Source organism: Fundulus heteroclitus, unplaced genomic scaffold, assembly GCF_011125445.2.
Source record: "Fundulus heteroclitus isolate FHET01 unplaced genomic scaffold, MU-UCD_Fhet_4.1 scaffold_49, whole genome shotgun sequence".
Classification (NCBI taxonomy): Eukaryota; Metazoa; Chordata; class Actinopteri; order Cyprinodontiformes; family Fundulidae; genus Fundulus; species Fundulus heteroclitus.
Window position 1 is genome coordinate 2,645,533 of NW_023396912.1, and position 14,335 is coordinate 2,659,867.

The 14,335-nt window shown below is 46.2% G+C and overlaps 1 protein-coding gene across 1 annotated transcript in view; it reads right to left on the reverse strand.

Moving 5' to 3' along the window:
* The window catches only part of LOC105922895, a 37,578-nt gene that overhangs the window by 7,511 nt on the left and 15,732 nt on the right, over positions 1-14,335 (reverse strand). Inside the window, exons 4-6 of the mRNA XM_036132356.1 lie at positions 13,217-13,573; positions 5,786-5,884; positions 4,737-5,066 (exon numbers count right to left, since the gene is read on the reverse strand). Of these exons, the coding sequence (XP_035988249.1) occupies positions 4,737-5,066; positions 5,786-5,884; positions 13,217-13,573 (786 nt within the window). The remainder of the gene's footprint in view (positions 1-4,736; positions 5,067-5,785; positions 5,885-13,216; positions 13,574-14,335) is intronic.

Here is a 14,335-nt window from a genome sequence, read left to right on the forward strand (position 1 = left end):
TGGTGTTTTGCTCTAGTTGCATTTTTATGCCCAATTTTTTACCTAGGTTCACTAGAACAAGGGAGAGATTAAACCAAACTGGTTTGACTTCCCAGTTTTACAGCTTCACTTTTATTGTCTTAAATCACTGTTCATTTAGACAATACTAAATGATTGACTAACAATCTAGTCAACATAAACTTCTTTACTTAAAGCCAAATCATGGATTACTTCATATTATTTTAACAGAACCCTAGGTAGCAACTTGTTTGTGAGCTTATTATCTCTGTTAGTCCAAATGTTCTATTTTGGAAAAATGAAGTAGAAATAAAACATTTTTTTTTATTAATTGATTAAGTGTAAAAATAATCGACTGATTAATCTATTATTAAAATACTTGTTAGTTGCAGCCCTAGTTAGAAGTTACCATTAAAGCATAATCCTGCGTCTAAAGTTACACCTCCAGTTATTTTACACATTTAGCATGGGTGTAACTGAAATTGATAAGCCTAAGTCAAATGACCAGATTCTACTCTAGAGACCTAATGGTTGTTGTGAAGCTTTCACACAGACACCAAATCAGAACCAATACCTCTATGTTTATATATGAGTGCTAAGTTAGACGTAAGGCTCTCCTGACAGGAATTAAGTAGATCTGAGTCTAGTGTAGATGCAGCATGATTCTGAGTTATATCTGCTCGCATATTACTAAAAAGTATTTAAAACGCACCTTTAATGTCAAGGGGGAAGGTTAGCATGAGAGTCTAGGTGTTTCACATGCAGAAGGGTCTACAGTTTGGCCAAATATAAAAACTAGACCCACACACACACACACACACACACACACACACACACACACACACACAAATATCTAGACAACTCCACCCATCTAGATAATGGAAATCAGATGTTCTAACCATTTTCATTGTCATATGTGTATACATTCAAACACCAGGTATGCAGACCATTTCCAAAAACTTCTTAAAATTAACATAATTAAAATAAGTTTTGAAGACAAAAAAGCAGAATCCTTAACATCGAATAGGTTAAGGGTTGGGGTTAGGAAAACCACTATAAAAATATTATCTACATCTTCTGACTGAACAATATGAAAATATTATGCATTCTTTTCTAGAAATGTCATCAAAAGGCAACAAATTGCAGATCCTGACTTTAAATATTGTGTCCAGCTGCTCCTTCAATCCCAGCAATGCTTCCATTGATCAGAGTGTTTGTCAGGAGAAGTTCTGAAAACCTTGAGCTGGAAACTGGAGCCTGTCTGGACCGGACCTCTGCCTCCTACACTGGTTCCTCATCTTCACTCATTCTAATGTGTTGTTATGTTCAATGAAAGCAGGAAAATGCTGAGTCATGACATCACATTTACTGGGACTCTGAAGCTGAAACTCACGCATTTCACTTTCAGCTTCTAAGGAGCCTATGATCAGTATTGATCACACCTGATCAGCTGATTGGAGAAATACAACATCACATTTAGACCCCTGACCTTTGACCCGTCCGTCCGTCCGTCTGTCTTCTTCCGCTTATCCGGGGTCGGGTCGCGGGGGTAGCAGCTTCAGTAGGGAGGCCCAGACATCCCTCTCCCCGGCCACTTGGGCCAGCTCCTCAGGAGGAATCCCAAGGCGTTCCCAGGCCAGCCGGGAGACATAGTCCCTCCAGCGTGTCCTGGGTCTTCCCCTGGGCCTCCTCCCGGTGGGACGTGCCCGGAACGCCTCACCAGGGAGGCGTCCAGGAGGCATCCTGACCAGATGCCCGAGCCACCTCAACTGGCTCCTCTCGACGTGGAGGAGCAGCGGCTCTACTCTGAGTCCTCCCCGGATGACTGAGCTCCTCACCCTATCTCTAAGGGAGAGCCCAGACACACTACGGAGAAAACTCATTTCAGCCGCTTGTATCCGGGATCTCGTTCTTTCGGTCACGACCCAAAGCTCGTGACCATAGATGAGGGTAGGAACGTAGATCGACCGGTAAATCGAGAGCTTCGCCTTTTGGCTCAGCTCTCTCTTCACCACAACGGATCGGTACAGCGCCCGCTTCACAGCAGACGTTGCACCAATCCGCTTGTCGATCTCCCGCTCCATCTTCCCCTCATTCGTGAACAAGACCCCAAGATACTTGAACTCCTCCACTAGGGGCAGGACATCCTCCCCAACCCGGAGAAGGCACTCTACCCTTTTCCGGTTCAAGACCATGGTCTCGGATTTGGAGGCACTGATTTTCATCCCGGCCGCTTCGCACTCGGCTGCGAACCGCTCCAGTGAGAGCTGTAGATCACGCCCTGATGAAGCCAATAGGACCACGTCATCCGCGAATAGCAGAGACGCAATCCTAAGGCCACCAAAACGGATCCCCTCAACACCTTGGCTGCGCCTAGAAATTCTGTCCATAAAAGTTATGAACAGAATCGGGGACAAAGGGCAACCTTGGCGGAGTCCAACTCTCACCGGAAACGAGTCCGACTTACTGCCGGCAATGCGGACCAGACTCTGACACCGGTCGTACAGAGACCTGACAGCCCTTATTAAAGGGTCCGGTACTCCATACTCCCAGAGTACCCCCCACAGGATCCCCCGGGGGACACGGTCGAATGCCTTCTCCAGATCCACAAAGCACATGTAGACTGGTTGGGCAAACTCCCATGCCCCCTCCAGAATCCTGCTGAGGGTATAGAGCTAGTCCAGTGTTCCACGGCCAGGACGAAAACCACACTGCTCTTCCTGAATCCGAGATTCGACTATCCGACGGACCCTCCTTTCCAGAACCCCTGAATAGACCTTACCAGGGAGGCTTAAGAGTGTGATTCCTCTGTAGTTGGAACACACCCTCCGGTCCCCCTTTTTAAATAGGGGGACCACCACCCCAGTCTGCCAATCCAGGGGAACTGCCCCCGATGTCCACGCAATGTTGCAGAGCCGCGTTAACCAACACAGCCCCACAACATCCAGAGCCTTTAGGTACTCAGGGCGAATCTCATCCACCCCCGGGGCCTTGCCACCGAGGAGCTTTTTAACAACCTCGGCAACCTCAGCACCAGAGATGGGAGAACCTGACCCAGAGTCCTCAGGCTCTGCTTCCTCAATGGAAGACGTGTTGGTGGGATTAAGGAGGTCTTCGAAGTATTCCGCCCACCGACGCACGACGTCCCGAGTCGAGGTCAGCAGCACACCACCCCCACTGTAAACAGTGTTGGTACTGCACTGCTTCCCCCTCCTGAGACGCCGGATAGTGGACCAGAATCGCTTCGAAGCCTTACGGAAGTCTTTCTCCATGGCCTCTCCGAACTCTTCCCACGCCCGAGTTTTTGCCTCGGCGACCAGCCGAGCCGCCTGCCGCTTCGACCGTCGGTACACATCAGCTGCTTCCGGAGTCCCACAGGCTAAAAAAGCCTGGTAGGACTCCTTCAGCTTGACGGCTTCCCTCACCGCTGGTGTCCACCAGCGGGTTCGAGGGTTGCCGCCGCGACATGCACCGACAACCTTGCGGCCACAGCTCCAACTAGCCGCCTCAACAATGGAGGCGTGGAACATGGTCCATTCAGACTCAATGTCCCCCGCCTCCCTCGGGACGTGTTTAAAGTTCTCCCGGAGGTGGGAGTTAAAGCTCCGCCTCACAGGGGACTCTGCCAGACGTTCCCAGCAAACCCTCACAGTGCGTTTGGTCCTGCCCGGTCGGACCGGCTTCCTCCCCCGCCATCGGAGCCAACTCACCACCAGGTAGTGGTCGGTGGAGAGCTCCGCCCCTCTCTTCACCCGAGTGTCCAAGACATACGGCCGCAGGTCAGATGAAACGACAACAAAGTCGATCATTGAACTGCGACCTAGGGTGTCCTGGTGCCAAGAGCACATATGGACACCCTTATGGTGTCCATATGTGCACATATGGACACCATAAGGGAACATGGTGTTTGTGATGGACAATCCATGACGAGCACAGAAGTCCAACAACAAAACACCACTCGAGTTCAGATCAGGTGGGCCATTCCTCCCAACCACGCCCCTCCAGGTCCCACTGTCATTGCCCACGTGAGCGTTGAAGTCCCCCAGTAAAACGAGGGAGTCCCCAGGAGGGGCACTCTCCAGTACCCCTTCCAAGGACTCCAAAAAGGGTGGGTAATCTGAACTGCTGTTTGGCGCATAAGCGCAAACAACAGTCAGAACCCGTCCCCCCACATGAATGCGGAGGGAGGCCACCCTCTCGTTCACCGGGGAAAACCCCAACGTGCAGGCACCGAGATGGGGGGCAACCAGTATGCCAACCCCAGCTCGGCGCCTCTCACCATGGGCAACTCCAGAGTGGAAGAATGTCCAGCCCCTCTCAAGGAGACTGGTTCTGGAGCCAGAGCGGTGCGTCGAGGTGAGTCCGACTATCTCTAGTCGGAACCTCTCAACCTCGCGCACAAGCTCAGGCTCCTTCCCCACCAGAGAGGTGACATTCCACGTCCCAGGAGCCAGCTTTTGCAGCCGAGGATCAGAACGCCAAGGTCCCCACCCTCTACTGCCACCCATTGCACAATGCACCCGACCCCTTTGGCCCCTCCGACAGGTGGTGAGCCCATTGGAAGGGGGACCCATGTTGCCTCGTCGGGCTGAGCCCGGCCGGGCTCCATGGGCAAAAGCCCGGCCACCAGACGCTCGCCAACGTGCCCCACCTCCAGGCCTGGCTCCAGAGTGGGGCCCCGGTGACCCGCGTCCGGGCGAGGGAACACGACCTTTGACCCAGTGAGTTAAATCACTGACCTTTGACTCTGAGATCAACTTGTTTCTCCATCAGGACTTTTCCCTCCTCTCTGGAGACGATGCAGGTGTAGATGTTAGTGTCTTCATCTGTGGGATGTTCCAGAGTCAGACTGAGGTCTCCAGTTCTCAGCAGGTCTTTATTCATCTCTGTTCTGTTTCTGTAGAACCAGTTCTTTTCTTCAGCATGATGAGAACCGTTCTCATACACATGGACCTTATCATTTTGTTTATCCCTCCACTCCACTCTAACACCTTCAGTCAGGGTAACTCTGGTTCTGCAGGGCAGCAGGACAGACTTCTCACCTGAATCCACCACCACCACCTGTGGGACTGAGAGGACAACAAAGGACAAGATGAGTTGGACAGACAGCAGCAGCAGCTCTGATGGTCACATGACTGTCTCCTCATTGTCTCTGGGTCTCCTGCTGGTGGAGGACTCTCAGTGTTCAGACTGAAGAAGGTCCAGCAGGTTGTTGGAGGACGTGGACCAACCAGGTGACCTGAGCTCACCTGACGACTATCTCCTGTCTGACAGAAACCAGTTTAAACCAGTTTCTGATGGAGACGTGTTTTCTTCTTCAGGACATGTGGAGCAGCTACCAGAGAAGGAATCAGAACCTACTGAGGAACCCATCGGATGGATGAGTGAGAAGTGTTGCTGGATCAAAGAGTGTGGAGCAGATGATGAGCAGAGAGCTGAGAACCTCTGAGGTCCTGTGTTCATGGACCATGATGGAAGCATCAGCTCAGAGATCTCTGTCCATCTCCACACTGAGCTTCTGGTGAACTGGGAACCAGCTGCTGACTGACAGCAGACCAAGCAGCTCTGCTTCCTCCTCAGTCACTGACTCAGCAGTTTCTGCCTCTGCTTGTCCTCAACCAGACAAAGAGACATGAAGCTGCTGAGATCTGACCCACAATCCACCAGAAGGTTCTTCAGAGGAGCTTCTAGAGTCCTGCTCAGGATCCTCATGGAGAAGGTTGTAGCAACGACAGGAGACCAGGCAGTGACCATCAGCATTATGGGTAATGGAGTTTTAGAGACTCACCTGACTTGAAACAGTGACGAAAATGATATAAAAGACCTGCAGCAGCACCAACCAGAACCACGAGAACCACGAGAACCAGAACTGTGGGCCATAACGGTGCTGTGGAGACACACAAAGAACATCATGACCTCTGACCTGGATCTACAACAGCTGTTAGCTATAACAACGGACCTTAACCAGAATATCTACGTCTATAACTCTGTTGTTATCTCTGAAAGAAGCGGAGAGGAGAGACAATTCTGCCTGATCTGCTCCAGACTTTAGAGATTTATCACAATGTTTTAACCTCAACCATGGAGACAATGATGAGAAGGAGTTTGAAGTGCAAAACTGTGAACGTTTGACTCAACAAACGTTATTTTATAGGTTGGACTTTGGATATTTGTGCTGTGCTGATTCTGCAGATTGTTAGATCCTGTAGCAGCTCCTCTCTGCCTCCTCACAGTGGTTCAATCAGGGGCTGTTAACGTTTCAAACCAAACATTCTGAAGAGTTAATAGCTAAAACTAACAGAACTAATGGCAGACAGATTACACAGAGGAAACCTGTTTTTATTGAATCTTTTGTGTCACGCCCCCTCCACGCAGGAAGAGATGGAAGAGAGCAGCATCAGTTAAAAATGAGAGAAAGCCTCCCTGGACCAGGGATCTGATTTAGGTTATTAAATACAGAGCGTCTGTTAGCGCCTAGAAATTAGATTTTCTTTCCTTTCCTTCAGGTTCATGGTTTGTAAAATTTAATTTTCATTGATATTAATGCTGTGGCTCTTTGGTTCAACTTTTCCCTTGACTTCCTCAGAATAAACCTTTTTATTTCTACTCGTTCCTGAGCCAATCAGTGAGCAGCAGGGTGCTCACGTCACATTTCAGTCCTATTCCACTCTGATCATGCTAACTGCTGAGAGGACTAAACTTAACCAGCCTGGTAGGAAAATAAACTATTTGAAATGTTCACAAAGCGAATGAAACCCATTGAAAAGAGGCTTTAGGCTGGAAGCAGCTTCTTCATCACTGCTACAGCGTGGATTCCAGATCCTCATGAATGTTCATCATGAATGGACCCTGGAGACGTGGTTCTGATCCAGAAAAGTCCAGATATTCTACTTATGCTCTAAAACATATCCAGACGCTCCTAAATTTACCGTTTCAGTCTCAGAACGTTTGGCACTTTAGTCTCATTTGATTTTGGTTCCTACAAGTACCAGAGGTCATCCCTGCTGGGAATGAGACGATATGCTTCAGACAGAGAAGTAAACATGGAGAGAAGGGGAAATCTGTTATTGGTCTGCTGAGTAACAACACACCAGCAGCTGACCTCGTCTCATTAAAGCAAAAGGAATCAATTTGACTGAAAATTTTTTTTAGTCAGCCCATATATTCTCGAGTCCGTGGACATCATACCACATTAGTTACCTCACATGATTATTGTGCAAAGTCAACTTTAACCAAATCGGGTACTTTTAAAATATCCATTGATATTTCCTGGATCTCTCCTACTTTTCAGCTTCAGAGCCTTGGTGTCATCCTGGACAGCCTCTCCATTCTCTCCATCCTCTCCTTCACTTTCCACATCCACAACATCACCTGGTTAACTTTCATCTCTGCAGCATCAAGTTCTTCCTTCACACTTTAGCCAAACTGCTCCACTGTCCACTCACCTCCTGACTATAATTTCAGCTCCTTTCCCTCCCTGTCCCCCAGAAAACCTCCATAAACTACAACTAGTACAAAGACAGCAGCTTCATCATTACATCCACTTCACACCTGAACATTAACTCCACTGACTCCCTGTCATATTCAGCATAAATCAATCCTATTAACAACCAAGGCCTAACATAACGTTGTCCTGTTGTAAATTTCATACTTTCATATCTAAGTAAATGCAAGTTCAAATTATTTGCTATGCTATTTGTCTGTCCGTCCGTCCGTTTTCTTCCTCTTATCCAGGGTCAGGTCGCGGGGGCAGCAGCTTCAGTAGGGAGGCCCAGACGTCCCTCTCCCCAGCCACTTGGGCCAGCTCCTCCGGGGGAATCCCAAGGCGTTCCCAGCAGAGAGACATAGTCCCTCCAGCGTGTCCTGGGTCTTCCCCTGGGCCTCCTCCCGGTGGGACGTGCCCGGAACACCTCACCAGGAAGGCGTCCAGGAGGCATCCTGACCAGAACTTTTTGAAGTTAAATAATTTTTAAAACTTACATTTTAGCCATGTGACTGGAGGCCTCTCCAGGATGTACTCTGTGTCCCAGCTTCTCGCCCACTGACTGCTGAAGATAGTCACCCCCCCCCAGGTTTTTACATCACAACCAACAATCTTCCCATTATCGTCTGTTTCTCTCAGCCAAGCCTCCATTTCCTCTTAACACCTCCGTCATCAGTCGATATTTCAGACCCTTCAAGTAGAAATGCGTTGCTACTAAATTAGCCTGAGCTAGTGCGTTACTCTTCTTCGTGTTTTAAATAAAAACATAAAAGTGAATCATGAGGAGATTCCTGGTTGGTTCCAGTTGACATGGTGACAGGAGGAAAAACTACCCATTAATTTAACAAGAGGGACAAGCAGATATACACGCATACAGAGGAAGTTGACGCATTGAGGACGTCAGCACCAACAAGACCATCATCACCCGAGCCAACCAACGACCCTGGATTACAGAGGAGGTCCGTCAAGCGCTAAAAGCACGGAACTCAGCCTTCAAGTCTGGAGACAAGGAGGCACTGAGGACACCGAGACCCAACTTGAACCGTGCCATCAGGTTAGCGAAGCGGAACCACAGTCAGAAAATCCAGGAGCTTTTCCATGACGCCAGCAACACCAGGAGCATGTGGAAAGGCATACGGGCGATCAATGAATACAACACGCCCTCCCCCCCGGTGGGTCAAGTTGATGCTGACTTCCTAAATGGACTGAATAACTTCTTTGGGAGGTTTGAGGCACTAAACAGCACTCCAGCAGTGAAAGCTGTCCCCTATCAGGAAGAGGAGGTCCTCTGCCTTGACACAGCCGATGTGTGGAAGACTCTGAGGAGAGTCAACCCGCGGAAGGCCCCAGGACCCGACAACATACCTGGGCGGGTGCTCAAGGAGTGTACAGGTCAACTGACTGGTGTCCTCACAGACATTTTTAACACCTCACTGGACCAAGCCACAGTGCCAGCATGCTTTAAGTCTGCCTCCATCATTCCGGTGCCAAAGAAACCTCAAGTCACCTGTTTCAATGACTACAGGCCTGTTGCACTGACTCCCATCATGATGAAGTGCTTTGAAAGGCTGGTAAAGGAACACATCGTCTCTAGTCCCCCCCCCCCCCCAACACTTGACCCGTTCCAGTTTGCCTACCATTGGAACCGCTCCACTGAGGATGCCATCTCCTCTGCTCTTCACCTGAGCCTGGCACACCTGGAGGAGAAGAACACGCACGTGCAGATGCTGTTCCTGGACTTCAGCTCAACACCATCATCCAGGGCAGTCAAAAGTAGCCGGTCAACGGCGGCAAATCGCCGTCTATAGCAGCTCGTGCCGCCGCCTACTTTTCCCCGATTATACATCCCAAAAATCAGCTTAGCATCTGTCTCCACTGAGAGCAACATCAACGAGTGATTGGGTTCCTTGTTCCAACCGAGATGCTACTTTTCCGATCAAAACACAGACCGGTGTTATGCCGAAAAGCGCAATAAAACCGTGAGAGCCGACGTGAGTTTTGAAACTGCAAAGCTTTTTCTTAAGCGGAAGATCAAACGTGCACAGCACCGCGTTCATAGACCAGTGTGATGCATTCACGAGCTATGGTGCATTCAGGAGCATGGGACATTTCAAACTTACAAGGAAAGAGGCATAAAACGGAATAGAACTTAACTCATACAATAATGTATTTATCCAGAAACAGTGTGGGCTTTCTTACAATACTGAATGCTCTATAATTGTATTTCTAATATTTTTTGATTATGCACATTTGTTAGCTTTTTATTCTGAAAAATCTATAATATTACATATAATAAAATATAATATTACAGCAGCAAATTATCAAAGTTTTTCAGGGGATGCATTTTGTGTTCGTCTCTAGAATCCTCGCCGATGATATGATATTGTGTGTGTGATGAGTGCAAGTGAAATTAAACTGAGATAAGAGATTTCGAAAAGAGCGATATGACTGAAATAAATTCAACATGTGAATTAAATTTCAAATTCCAACTCTGTATTTTTATCATAAAAATTCGACTTTGTTTGTGAAGAAATGTTACGATTGTTTTTAGAACAGAACTGTGAATAATAATAATAAGATGAATAGACCTCACCTAATCTGATCTGTTTTATGTTGTGCTAGTAATTCAAATTAAACAAATTTTATGCAAATGGAGATTACCTTACCTTGTTAAAACATGATAACATCGTGTGAAAAAAATAATGTTTTAAGAATAATGATAAAAAAGAAATGTTTTTGAAAAACTGATCATTCACATTTTTTGCCTTTTATTGAATTTGAAACATGCACTCTGACTCTATTGTTTAAATAATCACCTGTCTTGAATGCTTCCAAAATATATCAGGGAGAGTCTATTTTTCAAAATTCTCCCCTCCAGGGCTCGGGCACTGGCATAAGTGCACCCTCCTACTTGATAGTGTGCGGCCTGCTACTTTAAAAAAGTTTGACTGCCCTGATCATCCCACAGCATCTGATAGGAAAACTGGAACATCTGGGCTTCAGCACACCCCTTCGCAACTGGCTGCTAGACTTCCTCACCAACAGACCTCAGTCAGTCCGGGTCGGACAGAAGACCTCCGATGTCATCACCCTCAGCACGGGTTCCCCTCAGGGCTGCGTCCTGAGCCCCCTGCTGTTCACCCTGATGACACAGGACTGCGTCCCCAGGTTCACCACCAATCACATCATGAAGTTTGCAGACGACACAACGGTGGTGGGCCTGATCAGAGATGACAATGACCAGGACTACAGAGAGGAGGTGGAGCAGCTGGTGGGCTGGTGCAGAGACAACAGCCTGATCCTGAATGTGGAGAAGACGAAGGAGATCATCGTCGACTTCAGGAAAAACCAGCCTCACCACACTCCTTTGCTCATCAACAGCTCAGCGGTGGAGGTGGTCAGCAGCACCAAGTTCCTGGGGGTGCACATCACAGACAACCTCAGCTGGTCTGTGAACACCACATCACTGGTGAAGAAGGCACAGAAGCGACTGTACTTTCTGCGGAGGATGAGGAGAGCCCGCCTGCCCCCGCCCATCCTCAAGACCTTCTACAGAAGCACCATAGAGAGCATTCTGACCAGCTGTCTCTCTGTGTGGTGTGAAGGCTGCAGTGCCTCCGACTGGAAGAACGTGAGGAGAGTGGTGAGGACAGCAGAAGGGATCATCGGGGCTCCTCTTCCCTCCATTAAGGATCTTTCATCTCAGCGCTGTGTGTCCCGAGCCCGAAACATCATCAGGGAACCCTCACACCCCCACCATGGACTGTTCTCCCTCCTGCCCTCTGGGAAGAGGTTCCACAGCATCCGCTGCAGGTCCACCTGGTTCTGCAAAAGCTTTTTCCCTGTTGCCATCAGACTGTTGATCTGCTGAAGTATAAAATGGACTCTATACACATCCGCATATTTGCACATTCGCTGCCAAACTATTTAAACACTGATTGCACACGGTCTCTTTGTTTACATTCAATTGCTTACTGTTTAAATCACTGCTGCACTTTATCCTGTAAATTTATTGCAATTTATCCTGCAAATTACTGCAATCTATCCTGTAATTTACTGCAATTTATCTGAAATAATTCACAGCAATTTATTTGTAATTCACTGCAATTTATCCTGTAAACTTACTGCAATTTACAAAAGTTTTCAAAGCTGTATGCAAACGAAATTTCGTTCTGTATGCACAGAAGTCCAAGTCCAAGTTATTCTTTGATGTTCGATCCGTGGAACTATCTTACCCTGCTGGTTTTCATTAAGCCAAAGAAAACCTTTGACCACCACCACCTTCAGTCATGTCATCTGTGGTCAGTTTGAGATGTTTTTACAAAAATTAAAATGATTGAATACCAATAAACCTCAGACTGGCAGATGTCCGCTTCACAAAAACCCGCCCTACCCTCGTTCTGATTGGCTAATGTCCCGGCTTGGCCAAGTTTCATTGGTTGAGAGCAGCTTCAGTTTGAAAACCTTGAATAAAAAAATCTAAATGGAACCAAGTGGATCTATTTTTTGCTCTCATTTTCCAATTGACGAAAATCTGTCGAAGCCCCGAAGAACTTTAACCCATGAGTTAAAGACTTCCTCTCCTTTACTATCACCTGTATGTTAATCATGCATGTTTACTCTGTTACATATAAATACTTGTAGTTGATATTTAGCTTGTGTTTTTAGCCGTTTTCATCTCAGATTTTTAGAAGCACTTGAAGGAGAAACATTTTGAATCTGTCCTTTTCTATTTTTAATTAATTTGATCCTTTTTCTGATCACATTTTATTTACTCAAAACCCTCGTCTCTTGGAGTTTTTTATACTAAGTGTCCTTAGTAAAACAAATAAAAACATTTATTTTATTTTCCTAAAAATAAAAAGACCCAGAAGCTCCTCTTGTTGAAGATACAGTGATTCTGGCTCTGTTCTCAACTGGTTTCCTCATCTCCTTTCACTCATCACAACTCTCTTCTTGGTCCAAGGGTCTTTCATCTCTAGCTGCCATGTAGGTTTTATTTTAGATTTTTGACTATCTTATTTGTTTTTTGTCATTTTATGTTCTTTTTTTAAACACCACCCACTCTAGTAAGCTTGATTTGGACATTTTATTCTCAGCTAGTGTGTGTAAAATCTCTAGAGTAGGATAAGTGGGTGTCAATTAATCAGACAAATCTGAAAGGCCCCAGCAGAACTATCAGCTGCATTTGTTAAATCTAATTTCAAGGAGTAGTTTAGGGTCAGATACAATAGCTTGGTCTGACAGTCTCCATTAGGTGAAGCAGCAAATATGGATGCATTGAGTTTCCTGGAGCTCATTTAGGTTAGATTTAAAACTCTAGTTTGTTTTCTAGAGCTGCTGCTGATAGGGTGAAAAACACCAGAAGATGCTTATAGTTCTAATCAGTCTAACCTTTATTTTAATATTTTCAACCATTGTCTACTTATCAATCAACATTTCTTTTGTTTTTTTATGCTGTAATAAATGTTATTCTCTATTCACAATTGGTCTTTATTTTTGCCTAATGTGTTTCTAAAGCAGGTTTAGGTGAAAAATGAACCATCAGATCTCAGTTATTCAGTATCTGGAGACCATGGATGACTGAAGTGTTTGTTTCTGTCCATCTAAAGCTCAGAAGCTGCAGACCTGGAGGAACAGCTTAGAAAACACCAACATCTGATCTGAGATGTTTCTCTCTGACATCAGCAACCAGGAAGCTGCTGGAGGTTCTGATCCAGAGACAAACAGACTCACCTGGTTCAACTCTCAGGTTAATAAGGCTGATGGGGGCTTCAGTGTCCAGAGTGGATCTCCTCCTGCAGCTATTTCTTCTATGAGAGACTCGACACTCATATGTTCCTGTATCATCAGTCGTCACTTTCTTCAGAACCAAAGACACGTCTCCATTCTTCATGTCCTGCAGATCCACCCGGTTCCTATAGGATGGAGACTGGGCCTCTTGATCCAACTTCCTGTTTCTGTACATAAGAACATATTGACCTGACTCCAGATCAGTTCTGCTCCACTCTACGTCTCCATCAACATCGTTCTCAGGAGCTCTACATGGCAGAATGACGTTCTCTTCATGTTTAGCTGGGATGATTCTCTGAACTGCAGGAGAGAAAACCACACGGAGCAGAGAGGTTAGAAAGGAACTCTGAACATTCACTATTAGAATAATATCTAATCCTGTTTAAGGAACAGAAGCACTAGTCGATCTGAAGCCATTTGAAGCTCACTGTATATAACTGAATGCACCTTTCCTACTCTGCACCTTCTTGTATGAGCCGATGTGACGAGTGAATTTCTCCACTGTGAGATCAATAAAGACCATCTTATCTTATCTTAATAATTTCTTATTGAATTGTTAATAGTTTAAACCAGAGCAGAACCATTTTCTGTCCTCAGGCCTCAGCAGAACTTCATCATGTTCCAGACCAGAGAAGACCCAGAAGTCTCTGCTTCCATCTCTGACTGACTGATCAGAGCATCTTTGACAGAAAGTTTCAGCTCACAATTATCAGAGTTTTAGATAATTATCAGACATCAACATCAGATTTACTCTACAGTGAGAACTAAGATGTTTAAAGTAACAGCATAAGATCAAGTTAAACAATATTATGTTAACATTGTGAATCAATTAAACCATGGTAATTATATCTATGGTTATCACACCATGAGAATCTATAATATTATTCCACAGACCATAAGGGCTCTCATCAAATAAAGAATAACAATAATGTGGCCACAGAGGAGGAAATTGCTGTAAAAATAATTTTTCATGAATAAAGGTAAAGAATATGCTGATGCACGTCTCCTGGATTCACCCTGAGACCTGAGAGGACTTCTGGCAGCTTCTGTTACAATAATCCC